This window comes from Nicotiana attenuata, unplaced genomic scaffold (genome assembly GCF_001879085.1).
Source record: "Nicotiana attenuata strain UT unplaced genomic scaffold, NIATTr2, whole genome shotgun sequence".
NCBI lineage: Eukaryota > Viridiplantae > Streptophyta > Magnoliopsida > Solanales > Solanaceae > Nicotiana > Nicotiana attenuata.
The window spans coordinates 114,326-132,981 of NW_017672441.1; the positions used below are offsets into that span (position 1 = coordinate 114,326).

At 40.3% G+C, this 18,656-nt stretch overlaps 1 protein-coding gene across 5 annotated transcripts in view; it reads left to right on the forward strand.

Moving 5' to 3' along the window:
* The window catches only part of LOC109213214 (serine/threonine-protein phosphatase BSL3-like), an 18,982-nt gene extending 14,084 nt beyond the window's left edge, over nt 1-4,898 (forward strand). The window contains exons 14-23 of one of the 5 annotated variants that reach the window (XR_002065964.1): nt 1,080-1,318; nt 2,206-2,290; nt 2,406-2,504; nt 2,578-2,777; nt 2,854-2,929; nt 3,716-3,851; nt 3,950-4,086; nt 4,169-4,232; nt 4,303-4,570; nt 4,684-4,898. Coding sequence is in view for 2 of the 5 variants with exons in the window: in XM_019376976.1 (XP_019232521.1) it covers nt 1,080-1,318; nt 2,206-2,290; nt 2,406-2,504; nt 2,578-2,777; nt 2,854-2,929; nt 3,716-3,851; nt 3,950-4,086; nt 4,169-4,232; nt 4,303-4,325 (1,059 nt within the window). In the remaining 3 variants the exon portion in view is untranslated. Of the gene's footprint in view, nt 1-1,079; nt 1,319-2,205; nt 2,291-2,405; nt 2,505-2,577; nt 2,778-2,853; nt 2,930-3,715; nt 3,852-3,949; nt 4,087-4,168 lie in introns of all 5 variants that reach the window. The other 4 variants (XR_002065966.1, XR_002065965.1, XM_019376976.1 and 1 more) reach the window with 4 other exon arrangements.
* Nucleotides 4,899-18,656: the final 13,758 nt, after the last annotated feature.

Here is an 18,656-nt window from a genome sequence, read left to right on the forward strand (position 1 = left end):
CGGTACGCGACACAACAAACGTATACCCCCTACCCCCCCCCCCCCCCCTAAAAAAAAAAAAACCCAAACACACACACACACACACAGAGCATAGCTCTATAGCAGGAGGAAGATAGGTGTCTGGTGACTGCTGTACTGCACAAAATGGATGAATGGCTGTTTTGTCATTTATTTATTAGTTTTTGTTCCCTGGAGAAATGGAGCTACCAAATAGAGGTCAGAGTTGAAAATGAAAATGCATATGGTGGAATGCATTATGTTGTTCTTTAAAGCAAAATTTGAACTAATGTCAGACTGCTCATGTCTTACTCCTATCATTTTAATTTCTTCTTAAAGAATGTAACTAGATTTTGCCTCTAGTGAAAAGCAGTGTTCTACCAGTTCCCTGCCTCAAGTTAACAATACTTTAGTGTCTAGTAGGATTGAATTTTGAAAATGTGATAGATCATAATGTACGCGTCTTATCTTTGAAAAAGATTTGCTGATCTCTAAGCGAGGATGCTTCCTTCAGCATGAGCTGACCCTTTCAGAACAGTTTAAGAATGGGCGCAACTATTAGAGCCATAATTCATCCAGGTTCTACTAATCATGAAGTGAGGAAAGAAGAAAAATCCAAAAGGAAATTTTAGAAGCAGCAAAGTGAAATTTTTGTTGCTTCATCTAGGAAATTTGGTTCCAAACATAGAAGTGAGTAGAACTCTAGGTCTCTAAGAAGTTGAATGAAGAACTGGAGACTGGAGAGTATAAGTGTGTAACAGTATTTTGAAGGGAAGAAAGAGAGGGAGAATAATTTTTTTATTTCCTTGTTTGTGTCTTGTGGCCTTGTAGGGTGAGTTCAGTTTTTTTTTTTGTTTGGGGGGGGGGGGGGTGACAAGAGGTGGGGATGCATACAATTGGACTGTCTGCCTTGATTCAATCAGGGTAACTAGTCCATAACCATTCTGAATCTCGAGCAAAGACTTACCTGCTCTGTAAAAAATGTAACTGCCACCATCTTTATAACTTAAGCTGTTATTTTCGTATGAAGACAAAGAACTGCATTTTGTTAGTTATATCATTTCTTTTCCTTACTGTTTCAGGTGATTGCCCATCTTTTGAAGCCTCGTGGCTGGAAGCCGCCTGTTCGGCGGCAATTTTTCTTGGACTGCAATGAGATGGCTGATCTTTGTGACAGCGCCGAAAGGATATTTGCGAGTGAACCTAGCGTTTTACAGCTAAGGGCTCCTATTAAGATATTTGGTGACCTGCATGGGCAATTTGGGGATCTTATGCGTCTTTTCGATGAGTATGGTTCCCCATCGACTGCTGGGGATATATCGTAAGTGCCTTGACTCAATCTAGCTTCTACCTGTTTTATTTTCTGTCCAAGCCATTTGACAGCATAAATTCCTTGGATTGCAGTATATTTTCGACTTACCCTCTTTTTGTTTTGAATGGATATTTTGATTGAAAATTGCGGGCGTCGCAGTTTGCTTGTTGTTGTAACTGTCTGGTGTCTCGTACGGGTATCAGAATTCTGATACTGATTTTATGGAAAATGGTCATATTTACCCTTCTGCTGTTGAGAGTTGTTCATATCTACCCTCCATTTGAGTATTCGACTGTGTATAGCCCTACCGTTACACATTTGAACACAAATATCACTCAGCCGTTAAGAGACCTGAACCCATCATTAAAATCAACAAGTGGAGGGCAAATACACATTTTAAAACACCCAGTTCATTTGCCCAAACTCATTATCCGACCCATCCGAAAATCTGTTTTAATTCGTAATGTTTACAAGGTCCGAATTATCCCCAATTGCTCAAATTAGGAATAATAATTGTATTTTTCATCTTGGCTGTGTTAGCCATATACTATGCTTTTGTGCTATGGAACCATTTGATTGTAAAATCCTGTTGTCTTCAATTTAAGGGAAAAGATGAGACCAATAAACCTCTTGGTAAAAGTTTTGTAGCATAACCAAATATCCCATGTAGCAGATTATGTAGCCTTTAGACATCAAAACTTATATTCTAAGGGACGCTTTACTTGGTCTCAGGTGAGGCTGTCACAATGTTCTCTTGGTGTCTATTTGCTGTCTCTATGTCATTCTGACTCCTGGAGACTTGTACCATTTTTTGGATTGATCTATCACTTAGATCAGTTTGATGTGTCAAGATTTGTTCTTCTAGTTCGATACTAATTTTGGTAAGTGAATACCAGGTATATTGACTACCTTTTCTTAGGAGATTATGTTGACAGGGGCCAGCACAGTTTGGAAACGATAACTCTTCTTCTTGCTTTAAAGGTACCTCTTGTGTCTAATTCTTCTTGCTTTAGAGGTACTCTTATATCTGGATGTTTGTATGCTTTCAACTGCTTAGTTACTATGTGATTTTGATGATCATAAATTGATGCTTTAGGTTGAGTATCCCCTCAATGTACATCTAATTCGTGGGAATCATGAAGCTGCAGATATTAATGCGCTTTTCGGCTTTCGAATTGAGTGCATCGAACGGATGGTATGTTATGATTTACTGGGTGAAGCTTGTCCTTGCTGTCCAAGCTAGATAATGATATCCATTTATGCAACAGGGTGAGCGAGATGGAATTTGGGCATGGCATCGATTTAATAGATTGTTCAACTGGCTTCCTCTGGCAGCATTAATCGAGAAAAAGATAATCTGTATGCATGGTGGTATTGGAAGGTCAATTAATCATGTTGAACAAATAGAAAATATCCAGCGTCCTATCACTATGGATGCTGGCTCAATTGTTCTTATGGATTTATTGTGGTTAGTCTCTCTCTTCTCTTGTGCTTCCTTCATTGACTTTACATACTCATATTTTCTCACATCAGTGTGTTTCTAGGTCTGACCCAACAGAAAATGATAGCGTTGAAGGATTAAGACCAAATGCAAGAGGTCCAGGGTTGGTCACATTTGGGGTGAGTAATTTTCATTCCGTATCAATTTCAGGGAGTTAATTCTCTTGATCTTGTTTTGGCGTAGTGGAATCTTTTGTTTTCCTTCAACTACTGTCTCTTATTTTAGGAAGCTGCAACATTCTTATTACTTACTCCCTCCGGTTCACAATAAGTGTCCAATTTACCTTTTCATTTTGGTTCAAAATAAGTGTCCAGTTATGTAATCAAGAAAGAATTCAATTTGTTTTTACAAAATAACCCGTATGTACATATCCCTAAAAAGTTTTCTTACTCCTCACATTAAATGTTTAATTAGGGGTAGTTTAGTCATATTAGGTATTTTTGTATAGAATTTAGTATTTTCTTAATGGGCGTGCTAAAAGCAAATTGGACACTTATTGTGAACCGGAGGGAGTATTAGTTAACTGGAGTTACTTAAGAGGGCCCATTGCAGAAAGATATGATATTTCAAACATAAAAATTCAGATTGCTCCATCTGCCCTCTTTTTTCACTTTGACATTCTATGGGCTGTCATTTTCTTGAGTTTGTTTTGTGCAAATTGCAGCATTTCCATCTTTGTAACTTGGACGTTTTTAATTTCTCTGTCCAACCTCTTTTCATTCAAGACAACTGAACTCATAAGTCGTTGAAGTCACTTATCTGTTTGCTGAACTGGAGTTTTAGTACTTCAGTTTATGTGGTGCTTGAATATTAGATATCACTGCTATCCTGTCTCAGGTGTCTTTAGTGATGTAGTTTCTCTAGCATTTCCTGTCGCACTAATGTAAACACTTGCATACATGCAGCCTGATCGTGTGATGGAATTCTGCAACAACAATGATCTTCAACTGATAGTCCGAGCGCATGAATGTGTGATGGATGGATTTGAACGATTTGCTCAGGGACATTTAATTACACTTTTCTCAGCCACTAATTACTGTGGTATGATGTTACAAATTTTGGATGTTTGGAGGTTTTCTACTTTATATATATGGTTTTATCTTTATGCGAAATATTAATGTTCTTTTTTCTTTCTACAGGTACTGCTAATAATGCTGGTGCTATCTTGGTATTGGGTAGAGATCTTGTTGTAGTTCCAAAACTTATTCACCCGTTGCCGCCAGCACCATCTCCTGAAACTTCACCAGAGCGCCATATAGAGGACACTTGGATGCAGGTTTGTTATTTCCAGATCTTCGTCGACCCACATATTCTTTGCTTTGATGTGTGTCTATTCACTCTTACAATTGTTGGGATAGGAGCTAAATGCTAACAGACCCCCTACACCAACTAGAGGACGTCCTCAAGTTGCCAACGATCGAGGTTCTCTCGCTTGGATTTAGAATATAGTTCGATTATTTTGCTATACTTCCAGGCTCATGCTTACATGCAGGATTTCCAGTGATATGTACATAGCACGACACCATTCAGAGAGTTCCATGGAGATGCTTATCCTCTTGAAAAGTTGAAGGCTTGAGGCACCTTGGGGATTCTTCCACAGAAAAGATACTTTCAGAGGATCAGATTTTGAGATTGGAGGTTGCAGGCGCATGGTCTATTCATCATGATGCAGAGCAGTTCGGGGTTTCTGATAGTTGCCCTTTGTACATTGAGCCACAAGCAGGTAGAAGGATTTTATCATGATGCAGAGCCAGTTCCTGGTGGGTTTTTATTGTATTTTATTCCTTTTTAAGAGCTAGTTCCGGGTGGGTAGTGCTGGGTTTTTATTGTATTTTGTTCCTTGTTAATCCTACATATTTTTTTCCTCTTTTAGGGTGTATCATTTTTGTCTACGGTAGAAGAGGACTTGAGTCGTCCCCCACATATGATCGCTGAGATATATAATCCTGAAGATCGCTGTTGTAATTCATGTATCATAGAGGTGGTTGCTTTGTGTAATTGTATTGCTGCCTTGTAAAATGTTACTTCCACGTGAACAAGAAAAAGATACGAAAAAATATATGGTCATCTACTTTTTATGTTTTTTTATTTTTGTCTTCCCTGGAAGAAATTTAGAAACTCAGTTGACAGCATACAGACTTAGGGGTGTTCATAAAAATCCGAAAAACCGAACCAAACCGAAAACCAAACCGACCAAAAAAATCGATACTTTTTTGTTTGGTTTGGTTTTGGTTTTGAATTTTTAAAACCGATAAAATTTGGTTTGGTTTTGGTTTTAGTCAGAAAAAAATCGAACCAAACCGACTATAGGAGTAGCTATTTCAAATTTATTATTACACCTATATATATGTATATTTTTATACAAAGTTTCAAAAATTTAATGATAAATGTTAATAGTTTGCACTTTTAGTATACGTAGTTCTTTTGGTAGTATAGTTTTCTTTTGGTAGTATTCCATCATTGTGAATGGTGGCAGACGTGGCTTCTTCAAATCAGGAAGAGGCCCCAAACAATAACAACAAGATAATAACAGAACAGAAGTAGAAGCATCATCGGGTATCAATAAAAATCTAAGAATAAGAAAATAACATTCCACCCTAATCTTCAATATTCACACTCCTATCAAGAGTTATGACTTCAATAACCATGTGAATTCGAATTAATCTATATATTACTAAAAGCTAAAGAAAAAGGCACCACATTAATCCAAATGGTAGTCTAGAAAAAAACTACATGGCATAATTAGTTGAAAAAGCCAAATATGGGTGAGGGTTGATTTAGGTTAGCCAATTTTTTTGTTCCATTTTTCTAAATCATTTTTGTTTTTCTTTTTAAAAATAAGAAGTGTATTTATTCATTAAAATTCAGACAATATTATTGAGAACAATATAACAAAATTTAAAAAAAACAATCTTTCAAGAGTAATAAAATATATATCTTCTACTATATTACAAAACGAAAGTAGCAAACAATAATATTAAAAAAGTAATATGCTAATAATTTCTATTAGCAATGTAATATACTAAACATCGGATAGTATAATAAGGAAAAAACACAGAAAAATGTTATTCGATGACTATATAAGTCCCTTTAATTTAATAGAGATTTTATTCATTAAAATTCAGACAATACTATTCTATCTATATAGAATAAGAAAAGCAAATCAATATGATGATGCCAAGTGTAACAACAAAAATTTAACAAGTGTCAAATTTAGAACAAAGCTCTGACAAATTTGGATATTCAATAATTATTTAAAAAAATATGACACAATTAAAAAAAAAGACACAAAGAAATTAATTACCTAAAATTAACTACTCATACATGGGTGAGGGTTGTTTTAGGTTAGTTAATTTCTTTATTATTATTATTATTTTCTTTTTTAAAATAAAAAGTGTATTTGTTCATTAAAATTCAGATATTATTGAGAATAATAAAATAAAATATATATTTTAAAAGTAATAAAATATATCTTCTATTTTATTACAAAAGAAAGAATCAGACAAAAATATTAAACAAAGTAGTATGCTAATAAATTTTTCTATTAACAATGCAATTATCCTATCATTGGATAATATAATCTATCTATATAGAATAGGAGAAGCAAATCAATGTGATGATGTCAAGTGTATCAACAAAAATTTAACAGGTATCAAATTTTAGGACAAAGCTTCAACAAATATGGAGATTCAAAAATTATTTTTAAGAAAAAAAAAGAAAAAATAAAAAAGAAAAGGATAAAAAAAAAGACATAAAGAAATTAACTACCTAAAATTATCTACTCAAATATGGTGAGGGTTGGATTAGGTTAGTTAATTTCTTTAAGTTTTTTTATTTTTTTTGAAAAATAAAAAGTGTATTTATTCAGCCAATATTATTGATAATAATAGAATAAAATAAATAATAAAAAAATATTTTAAGAGTAATAAAATATATATCTTCTATTGTGTTACAAAAAATAGCAGACAAAACTACTAAACAAAGTAATATACTAATAATTTTTTTTTATTAACAATGCAATTATACTAAATATTGGATAATATAATAAAGAAAAATAGAGAACAAAAAAATTATTCGATGAATACATAAGTCTTAATAGAGATATTATTAAAATTCAAACAATATTATTGAGAACAAGAATAAAATTTAAAATAAAAAATATTTCAAGAGTAATAAAATATATATCTTCTATTATATTACAAAAAGAAGTAGCATACAAAAATATTAAACAAAGTCATATGCTAATAAAAATTTCTAATAACAATGCAACAATATTAAAAATTGGATAATATAACAAAAAAATATAAAGCAAAAAAGTTATTCGATGCCTATATAAGTCCCTTTAATTTAATAGAGATTTTATTCATTAAAACTCAGATAATATTATTGAGAACAATAGAATAAAATGTAAAAATAAAGATAGCATTTCAAGAGCAATAAAATATATATCTTCTATTATATTACAAAAAGAAAGTAGTAGACAAAAATATTAAACAAGTAATATGCTAATAAAATTTTCTATTAACAATGTAATAATACTAAATATTGAATAATCTATATTATTATAAAAGCATAAATAAAATATCGGTTTACAAGAATAACCTTATAATATTAAGTATAATAACTCATAATAAAAGGACATAACCAGAATTTTAGATATTAGCCTTATAATCCTATTAGTTTTAGGACATAATTATAACGACCCGGCCGGTTGTTTTGCTTTCTAAATCCCCGTTCCCCTAAACAAGACTTCCCATATGTGTTTTTACCTTTGATGACGCGTGGATGGTTAGTTCGGGATTTGGAAGGGTTCGGGTTGAAATCGAAACACTTGGTTCCTTAATGTAGGCTAAAAAGGGCTAAATTTGACTTGACTTGACTCAACATTTTGGGTAAACGACCTCGGAATCGGGATTTGACGGTTCCAATAGGTTCGTATGATGATTTTCGACTTGGGCGTATGTTCGGATCGGGTTTTGGATGACCCGGGAGCGTTTCAACGCATAAGGTTGAAAGTTGGCGCATTGAAGGTTTCAAAGTTCTCTAAATTTGGTTTGGAGCAGGTTTTGGTGTTATCGAGGCCCGTTTGGGGTTCTGAGCCCGGGAATAGTTCCTTATGATGATTTAAGACCTTCACGCAAAATTTGGTGTCATTCCAAATAGTTTAAGTATGATTCGGCGCGTTCTAAGTTGGAAGAACTTGAAGTTCATAAGTTGATTCAATTTGGTTTGGAGTGTGATTCTTCGTTTTGATATTGTTTTATGCGTTCTGAGGGTTCGAGCGAGTCCATTTTATATTTTCGAACTTGTTGGTATGTTTGGACGAGGCCTCGGGGGTCTCGGATACCATTCGGACGATGCGCAAACATTGTATGGACTTGGGGAAAAGGCTGAAGCTTCAGGCTTCTGGTGCAGTCGCACCTGCAGAGGGCTAGCCGTAGGTGCGAGCTCGCAGAAGCGAGCCAAGGGACGTAGAAGCGCAAGGGGAGTGGACTGTATTGTGGTCGCAGAAGCGGGGAATAGACCGCATCTGCGAAGGCGAAGATGCGGGATTTTGATCGCAGAAGCGGCCTGGGACTGTGGCCTGTAGACCGTAGAAGCAGACTCGCTTCTGCGAAGAAAGGACCGCAGGTGCGCCCAGTGATGGGCTTGGTGCTCTCGCTGAAGGGGACCTCTGTCCGTAGAAGCGGCGCCGCAGTGCGGCCCAAGGTCCGCAGAAGCGAAATCACTGGAGGCAGTGAGGGCTTTATTGTGGGCTTAGGCCTTTTTCCTCACATTTTCATTAAGTCTGGGGGGATTTTCAGAGCTCATTGGAGGGGGATTTTCATCAATATTCTAAGGTAAGCAACTCCCATCTATTTTTGAGTTAATTATGCGGGTTTTAGCTAGATTAAACATGGAAAGATTGGGAAATTGTGAGAATTGTGAAGAACCTAGGGTTTTGATAAAAATAAGATTTAACCACGAAAGTAATTATGGAATTGGGTAAAATTATATATTTGAGTTTGTGGGGTTATGGGAAACACTTATCTTCAAAAATTTCCAGAATCCAGGCACGTGGGCCCAGGGGTGAATTTTAGGAATCTTCTAATTTGGGTTGGGTAATTACTCCAATAGTTAGATTATGAACTTTTGAATATATATTGATTTATTTATACAATATTTGGCTAGTTTCGGGTCGTTTGGCACCAAGTTGAGGATTTAAAGTGAATTGTGGAGCCGGAAGTGAGCTTGAGAACGAGGTAAGTCTCTTGCCTAACTTTGTAAGAGGTAACTCATCCCCTTAGGTGTATTTTGTTGTGAATTACTTGTGTGGGGAGCTACGTAGGCACTAGGTGACGAGAGTCCATGCGTAGCTATATTCCATGTGATGTCCGGGTAGTCTTAGATTTACATCGTGCTTTGTCGGCACTGTTACTTGATTATGCATATTAATTGTCTTAAATAGAGCTGAGATTGAGGATTCTAAGATTTAAAGTCTCTAGTTTATATTTCTTATGTTTGGAAAGAATTGAAGAATTTTATAAAACTTTGAGAAATCCATGTCCACTCGCGTCGCAAGTATTTTCGCGAGCGATGTAAGTTCCTCTACTCTCATGGGAGCAGGTCGTTCGCCTCTGCAAGTTAATAGATGCATTTATGGTTCGTGCCGTTCGACCCTCGGCTGTGCACACCGTATATATATTATGGAACAGGCTGTACGGCTTCGGCATAAATCGTGCATGACAATACGCGAAGCCTAAGTATACTTGATATTATGTTATGGCTCGAGATGTTATACTTCTTTAATTTAAAACTAGACTTGGGAATTACTATTTGCCGAAGAATTATTCATACATTGCTTGTTATTGAGTTCTTACCATTGTTTACACATTCTATGCTTATTTATAATTCTGTAGTTTATTTGTTGGCCCATAGTAAGTGTCGATGTCGACCCCTTGTCACTACTTCTTCGAGGTTAGACTGGATACTTACTGGGCACATATTATTTATGTTCTCATGCAACACTTCTAACCGTGCATGCACTAACCGTGTAGGATCTGAGGCAGGTGCATCTGGTAGTCATCCCGACGTACACTCCTGATACTCCAAGACTTAGTGGTAAGCTGCCTTCCGAGCCGTTATGCACCACCTGAAGTCTCTCTTTTGTATTCATTTACACTTTATTTCAGACAGTAGTTTATTGTTTTGTATATTCTACTAGTAGCTCATACACTTGTGACACTAGGTCATGGCACACTCACTAGTAGACGTTATGGTTTTGGAGTATTTATGTCACTATATTTGTCCACTCAATTGCCTTCGTTTTATTTTTAAAAAAATTTCTACTCCTTAATTTTTTAATGAATGGGATTTAGTTACTTGGAAACTTATTAAAATATAGCAATCACATGGTCAGTTCACCGTTGGCTTGCCTAGTGGCGACGTTGGGTGCCATCACAGTCTATAGGTGAAATTGGGTCGTGGCAACATGGTATCAGAGCACTAGGTTCACGTAGGTCTCACAAGTTATGAGCAGGCTTAATAGAGTTGCGGATCGGTGCGGTGACGTCCGTACCTATCTTCGAGAGGCTATAGGGTGTTAGGAAACTACTCTTTCTTCATCTCCGATCGTGCAGTTGATGTTGTATTAAGTATCGTTCTTTTATTCTCTCATAGATGGTGAGGCTGCACAGCGGATGTTCCAGACCATGGAAGAGCTGCTCCCCCCGTTGCTAGAGACCGAGGGAGGGCTCCAGCTCTTGGTAGAGGACGAGGACGTCCTAGAGTTGCTCCAGTTACACCACCAACAGATCAATTAGAGGATCCTATTATTGAGGAGAAGGGTGAGGTGCCTGTAGCAGAGCCAGCCCCGGTGGATTTCATGTCCATACCGGGATTCAAGGAGGTCATGGGAGGTATGCTACAGTTCATGGATACTGTGACTCAGGCTGGTTTATTTCCAGCAGACCAACCACATCTCAGGCGGGAGGGGGTGCACAGACCCCTACAGCTCAGGCTCCTGGGCATGCAACTGCCGTGTACCGGACCCCAGGTGCACTACACGTGGGCACAACCCAGCCAATGGCAGCAGCCAAACCTGAGCCTAGACCAGCTGCGGCCAGCGAGCCGGAGAAGCTATTGGACAGATGGACCAGGCTACGCCCTCCTGTCTTTGGAGGTGAGCGACATGAGGATCCCCAGGACTTTTATTGATCGGTGCAGGGACAGACTGCACAACATGAGGATATTGGAGTCCTACGGGGTGGACTTTACTACTTTCCAGTTGGAGGGCAGAGCCCGTAGGTGGTGGCAGTCATATCTACTTGGCAGACCAGTAGGTTCTCCTTCCTTGACTTGGGACCAGTTCATACGTATATTTTTGGATAGGTATATTCCACCCTCTCAGAGGGAAGAGTTGCGGTTTTAATTCGAGCAACTCCAATAGGGTCAGATGTCAGTGACCGACTATGAGGCGAGATTCTCTGTGTTGTCTCGCCATGCACTTATGATACTTCCTACTGATGCAGAGAGAGTGCGGAGGTTTGTTGTGGGTTTGCATTCGGGTATCCAAGCCACTATGGCCCGAGAGGTTGAGATGGGGACTTCTTACGAGCTAGTTGTGGAGATAGCTCGGAGGATCGAGGGTGTCCGTTAGCAGAGCCCTAGAGCAGATGCCGCGGGACAAGCGGTTTTGTTATTCTGGAGGGTTTAATGGTGCTTCGTTTGGGGGCAGAGGTCAGTTTGGGAGAGGTCAGCCTAGCAGGCCCACATATCCAACACCGCCGCCTTCTCGGGGTGCTCCAGTGCGGCCCTATTTCAGTGCCATTCCAGAGAGCTCTTACCGTCCACCAGCTATTCAGGGTTACTCCAGTGGGTATTCAGGCCATCAAAGTCAGACTTCAGATTAACAGTCCTCCGTTCTGAGGGGTTGTTACGAGTTTGGGGATCCTGGCCACATGAAGAGGTTTTGTCCCAGACTTCGGGACAAGGCAGTACAACAGGGTTCTCAACCTATGATTTCAGTACCAACTACCGCACCAGCCATCCGGCTGCCCAGAGGCGGAGGGCAGGTGCGTAGGGGTCGTCCTAGAGGTGGAGGCCAGGCAGGTGGAGGCCAGTCTGGTGGCACTCCGGCTAGATTCTACACTTTTCCGGCCAGACTAGATGCAGTGGCCTCAGATGCCGTGATCACATGTATTATTTTTGTCTGCGGTAGGGATGCTTCGGTATTATTTGATCCAGGGTCTACATATTCATATGTGTCATCTCTGTTTTCTCATTTCCTAGGAGTTCCTCGCGAATCCTTGGGTACTCCTGTATATGTGTCCACACCGGTGGGCGACTCTGTTGTTGTGGATTGGATCTATCGGTTCTGCATTATTACTTTCTGTTGTTATGAGACTAGAGCGGATCTTCTATTGCTTGATATGACCGACTTTGAGGTCATCCTGGGCATGGATTGGTTGTCTCCATATCACGCCATCCTTTATTACCATGCCAACACTGTTACCTTGGCAATGCCAGAGTTGCCTATATTGGAGTGGAAGGGTTCATCTGTCAGTGTATCTAGACGGGTCATCTCTTTTCTGAAGGCTCGACACATGGTCGAGAAGTATTGTTTGGCTTATCTAGCTTATGTTCGGGATACTACAGAGACTCTGACGATTGATTTAGTGCCTGTGGTCCGGGAGTTCTCCGATGTGTTTCCATCTGATCTTTCAGGCATGCCACCAGATTGTGATATTGATTTCTATATTGATTTGGCTCCAGGTACCCAACCTATCTCCATTCTATCGTACTGCATGGCTCCAAAAGAGTTGAAGGAATTGAAGGAACAACTTGAGGAGTTACTAGAGAAGGGGTTCGTTAGACCGAGTGTATCGCCTTGGGGTGCACCTGTGTTATTTGTGAAGAAGAAAGATGGGACTATGCGGATGTGCATTGATTACCGCCAGTTGAACAAAGTTACCATTAAGAACAAGTACTCGTTGCCGCGTATTGATGATTTATTTGACTAGTTGCAGGGTGCCGGGTGTTCTCTAAGATTGACTTGAGATTGGGGTATCATCAATTGAAGATTCAGGACTCGGATGTTCCGAAGACGGCTTTCCAGAGATATCCATTGTGAGTTTCTAGTGATGTCCTTCGGCTTGACTAACGCCCCGATGGCGTTTATGGATTTGATGAATTGAGTGTTCAGGCCATATATTGATTCGTTTGTCATTGTTTGCATTGATGACATTTTGATATACTCACGTAGCATGGAGGAGCACGAGCAACATTTGAGAGTGGTGCTTTAGACCTTGCGGGAACAAAAGCTATATGCTAAGTTCTCCAAGTGTGAGTTTTGGCTAGATTCTGTAGCATTCTTGGGGCATGTTGTATCAGGCGAGGGTATTAAGGTGGATCCCAAGAAGATCGAGGCAGTGCAGAGTTGGCCTCATCCTACTATGGCGACTGAGATCAGGAGATTCTTGGGATTAGCAGGTTATTATCGCCGATTTGTGGAGGGTTTCTCATCTATTGCAGCACCTTTGACTAGATTAACTCAAAAGGATACTCCGTTATGATGTTCTGATGATTGTGAGGTGAGCTTTCAGTAGCTCAAGACCACCTTGACTTTAGCACCGGTGTTAGTGTTGCCTTCCGGTTCAGGGATGTATATTGTGTATTGCGATGCTTCACGCGTTGGTTTGGGTTGTGTATTGATGCAGGAGCGGCGAGTTATTGCATATGCTTCACGTCAGCTAAAGCCCCACGAGAAGGATTACCCTGTACATGATTTGGAGTTGGCCGCGATTGTTCATGCTCTTAAGATCTGGAGGCATTATCTTTTTGGGGTGTCCTGTGAGGTTACACCGATCATCGTAGCTTGCAGCATTTGTTCAAGCAGTGGGATCTTAGTTTGAGGCAGCGCGGGTGGCTTGAGTTACTAAAAGAATATGATATCACTATCCTTTATCATCCGGGCAAGCTGAAAGTAGTTGCGGATGCCTTGAGCAGAAAGGCAGAGAGTATGGGTAGTTTGGCCTTCATTTCAGCAGAGGAGAGGCCACTAGCTTTGGATATTCTGTCCTTGGCTAACAGACTTGTGAGGTTGGATATTTCAGAGCCTAGTCGAGTTCTTGCATGCGTCGTCGTTCAGTCTTCACTATTCGAGAAGATCAAGGCTCGTTTGTTTGGTGATCCGCACTTGTTGGTTCTTAGGGAGACAGTACTACAACGTGGTGCCAAGGAGGTTACTATCGACGAGGATGGTGTTCTGCGACTCCAGGGTCGTATATCTGTTCCTAATGTTGATGGGTTAAGGTAAAGGATTCTAGAGGAGGCACACACTTTCTATTCATCCAGGTGCTACAAAGATGTACCGCGACCTGATGCAGCATTATTGGTGGCGGCGGATGAATAAGGACATAGTCGAGTATGTGGCGAGATGTCTAAATTGCCAGCAGGTTAAGTATGAGCACCAGAGGCCAGGTGGCCTACTCCAGTAGATGACTATACCTGAGTGGAAATGGGAGCGCATCACTATGGACTTCGTAGTTAAGTTTCTGCAGACCTTGCGGAAGTTTGATGTATTTTGGGTCATTATCGACACGTTGACCAAATCGGCACACTTCATTCTGGTGGTGACCACATATTCTTCAGAGAGGTTGGCCCAGATTTATATTTAGGAGATAGTTCAATTGCATGGTGTGCCTGTTTCCATCATATCAAATGGAGGCCCTCAGTTTACTTCGCATTTCTGGGGGGCAATATAGAGTGAGTTGGGGACCCGAGTAGAGCTCAGCACAGCCTTTCATCCACAGACCGATGGGCAGTTGGAGCGGGCAATTCAGATCTTAGAGGATATTCTTAGAGCATGTGTGATTGACTTCCGAGGGCACTGGGATCGATTCTTGCCTTTGGCCGAGTTTGCCTACAACAACAGTTATTAGTCCAGTATCGAGATGGCTCCACTTGAGGCTTTATATGGTCGGCGATGTCGTTCGCACATCGGATGGTTTGAGCCCGGCGAGGCTAAGTTATATGGTACTGATTTGGTGAAGGATGCCTTGGAAGAGTTACGCAGATCAGAAGGCGCGTGATTTATCATTTACGGTGGGCGAGAAGGTTCTCTTGAAAGTCTCGCCGATGAAGGGAATCATGAGGTTTGGGAAGAAGGGCAAGTTGAGCCCAGGGTTTATAGGTCCATTTGAGGTGTTGAGACAAGTTGGGGAGGTTGATTATGAGCTTGCTTTGTCTCCCAGTCTATCGGGAGTTCATCTGGTTTTTCACGTGTCTATGCTCCGGAGGTACCATGCCGACAGGTCGCATGTGTTAGACTATATCACGGTCCAGTTAGATGAGAGCTTGGGTTATGAAGAGGAGCCAGTTGCCATTGTTGACAGATAGGTTTGCTAGTTGAGGTCCAAGAAGATTTCTATAGTAAAGGTTCAGTGGAGGGGTCAACTAATCGAGGAGGACATGCGGAGCAAATATCCACACTTATTCGGCACTCCAGGTATGATTCTAGACCCGTTCGAGGAAGAACGTTTGTTTAAGAGGTGGATCATGTAACGACCCGACCTATCATTTTACTTTCTAGATCCCCATTACCCTAAATAAGACTCCCCATATGTGCTTTTACTGATTTATGACTTGGGGGGATGGTTAGTTCGGAATTTGGAAGGGTTCAGATTGAAATCGGAACACTTAGTTCCTTAATATGGGCTAAAAAGGGCTAAGTTTGACTTGAGTCAACATGTTGAGTAAACGACCTCGGAACCGGGATTTGACGGTTCGAATAGGTTTGTATGATGATTTTGGACTTGGGCGTATGTTCGGATCGGGTTTTGGATGACCCGGGAGCGTTTCAGCGCATAAAGTTGAAAGTTGGCACATTGAAGGTTTCAAAGTTCTTTAAATTTGGTTTGGAGTAGGTTTTGGTGTTATCGAGGTCCGTTTGGGATTCTAAGCCTGGGAATAGTTCCGTATGGTGATTTAAAACTTGCACACAAAATTTGGTGTAATTCCGAGTAGTTTAAGTATGATTCGGCGCGTTCGGAGTAAGTTGGAAGAACTTGAAGTTCATAAGTTGATTCGGTTTGGTTTGGAGTGTGATTCTTCGTTTTGATGGTGTTTTATGCATTCCGAGGGTTCGAGCGAGTCCATTTTATGTTTTTGAACTTGTTAGTATGTTTGGCAAGGCCTCGGGGGCCTCGGATGCTATTCGGACGATGCGCAAACATCGTTTGGAGTTGGGGAAAAGGCTGAAGCATAAGGCTTCTGGTGCAATCGCACCTGCGGAGGGCTAGCTCCAGGTGCGAGCTCGAAGAAGCAAGCCAAGGGCCGCAGAAGCGCAAGGAGAGTGGACTGCCTTGTGGTCGCAGAAGCGGGGAATGGACCGCATCTGCGAAGGTGAAGTGCGGGATTTTGATCGTAGAAGCGGCCTGGGACTGTGGCATGTAGATCATAAAAGCGGAGCGAGTTCCGCAGACGGGTGCGCTCAGTGCTGGTCTTGGTGCTCTCCATAGAAGCGGACCTCTATCCGCAGAAGCGGCACCACAGTGCGGCCCAAGGTCCGCAAAAGCGGAACTGCTGGAGGCAGTGAGGGCTTTCATTGTGGGACTTAGGCCTTTTTCCTGACATTTTCGTTTAGTCTTGGGGGATTTTTAGAGCTCATTGGAGGGGGATTTTCATCTATATCCTAAGGTAGGTAACTCCCATCTATTTTTGAGTTAATTATGCGGGTTTTAGCTAGATTAAACATGGAAAGATTAGGAAACTTATGGGAATACTGAAGAACCTAGGTTTTCGATAACATAAGATTTAACCACGAAAATGATTATGGAATTGGATAAAAATTATACATTTGAGTTCGTGGGGTTATGGGTAACATTTATCTTCGACAATTTCCGGAATCTAGGCACGTGGGCTTGGGGGTGAATTTTAGGAATCTTCCAATTTGGGTTGGGTAATTACTCCAATAGTAGATTATGAACTTTTGAGTATATATTGATTTATTTATACAATATTTGGCTAGTTTCGGGTCGTTTGGCACCAAGTCGAGGATTTAAAGCAAATTTGTGGAGCCAGAAGTGAGCTTGAGAACGAGGTAAGTCTCTTGCCTAACATTGTAAGAGGGAACCCATCCCCTTTGGTATATTTTGTTGTGAATAACTTGTGTGGGGATACGTACGTACTAGGTGATGAGAGTCCGTGCGTAGCTATATTCCATGTGATGTCCGGGTAGTATTAGATTTACATCATGCTTTGTTGGCACTATTACTTAATTATGCATATTAATTGTCTTAAATAGAGCTGAGATTGAGGATTCTAAGATTTAAAGTCTCCATTTAGATTTCTTATGTTGTAACGACCCGGCCGGTCATTTTAAGAGTTGTAGCCTCGTTCCCCCATTTGCTGCTCATTTTGTGCCTTAAAGCTGTTATATGACTTGCGGGGTTAGTCGGTTCGGGTCCGGAGGGATTTCGGAATGCATTAAGACACTTAGTCTCAAAGTTGGAAGCTTTATTTGAAAAGGTAGAACGGATGTTGACCTATGTATAAACGACTTCGGAATGGATTTTTGATGGCTCCATTAGCTTCGTTGGGTGATTTTGGACTTAGGAGCGGTCCAAATTTTGATTTGGAGGTCCGTAGTTGAATTAGGCTTGAAACAACGAAAGTTGAATTTTTGGAAGTTTGACTAGGAGTGGACTTTTGATATCGGGGTTGGATTCCGACTCCGGAAGTTGGAGTAGGTCCGTGTGTGAGCACGTGATTTTTGCCCGACCAAAATACTCCTACAAAATCACAAAATGGATTTTTTATAGTTTATTTTATTTTTTATAGAATTTCTAGGAATATTTGCTTAATTGTTTGCATTTTTGCATAGAAAATACCCGAAAATATGTTTAAGTCTCATGCATTGCATTCTTAGGTTGATAGTTGCATTTTTAGTACAATTGTCAATAAATTGCATCAATAAAACAAAAATAAAAAAATTACATAAATTATTCCATATTTTAGCTTTAGTTTTATAAATTAGTACCTTGCTTTCAGTAGTATTAAATCAATTAATCATTTTAGTATTAAAAATAGATAATTAAGTTAATTTTACATTGCTAGGTTTGGTTTAGGATTTAATTTAGGTTTAATCAAGTTATTAGTATTTAAAAATGGGAAATTAAAAAGAAATCAAGTCAATGCAAAAAAAAGAAGAAAAAAATTTGGGTTTGGACCCGAAATTGGGCCAAAACCATCTCTGAGCCCAAATTACCCCATCCGCCCCTGGCCCAATCCTTTACTCGGTCCGGCTCGCCCCTTCAACCCCCTAAACGACGTCGTTTAGTAACGGTCATCTTGGCCGTTGATTTCATTTGATCGAACGGACGAGAACTGACCATCCCCCATCCATATATATGTCCAAAACCCCCCCCAAACCCTAGAGCCTACCCATTTCCCACCCCGTCTCTATGCCAAACCAACCCTAGCCGCCCTAATTTCCTCTCAACTTCCACGCCCCAAACCCTAGCCGCCGCCCACCGGAAATCATTTCACGGCGGCGGCCAGTCTCCAAAGCCACTCAAATCTTCACCCTATAACCACCCTTCCCCCTCCTTTCCAAATCCATGAATGACTTTCCCCAAATCCTCCTACAACCAGTCAAATCTCAAATCTGAGAATCAACAAAAAGCAACTGTTCTTGCATGTCTCGTTCCTCCGCGATCTATTCGTTCGTGTAGTTCGAAGCTCACCCCAAATTGATTGTTCTTGACAAGAACAATCATTTGGGGTCAATTTCGAGCTATATCGAAGCTCAAGCAGAGATCCGCCTCGGATCTTCCCCTTGTTTTCTCAATAGGTATAGCCTTATCC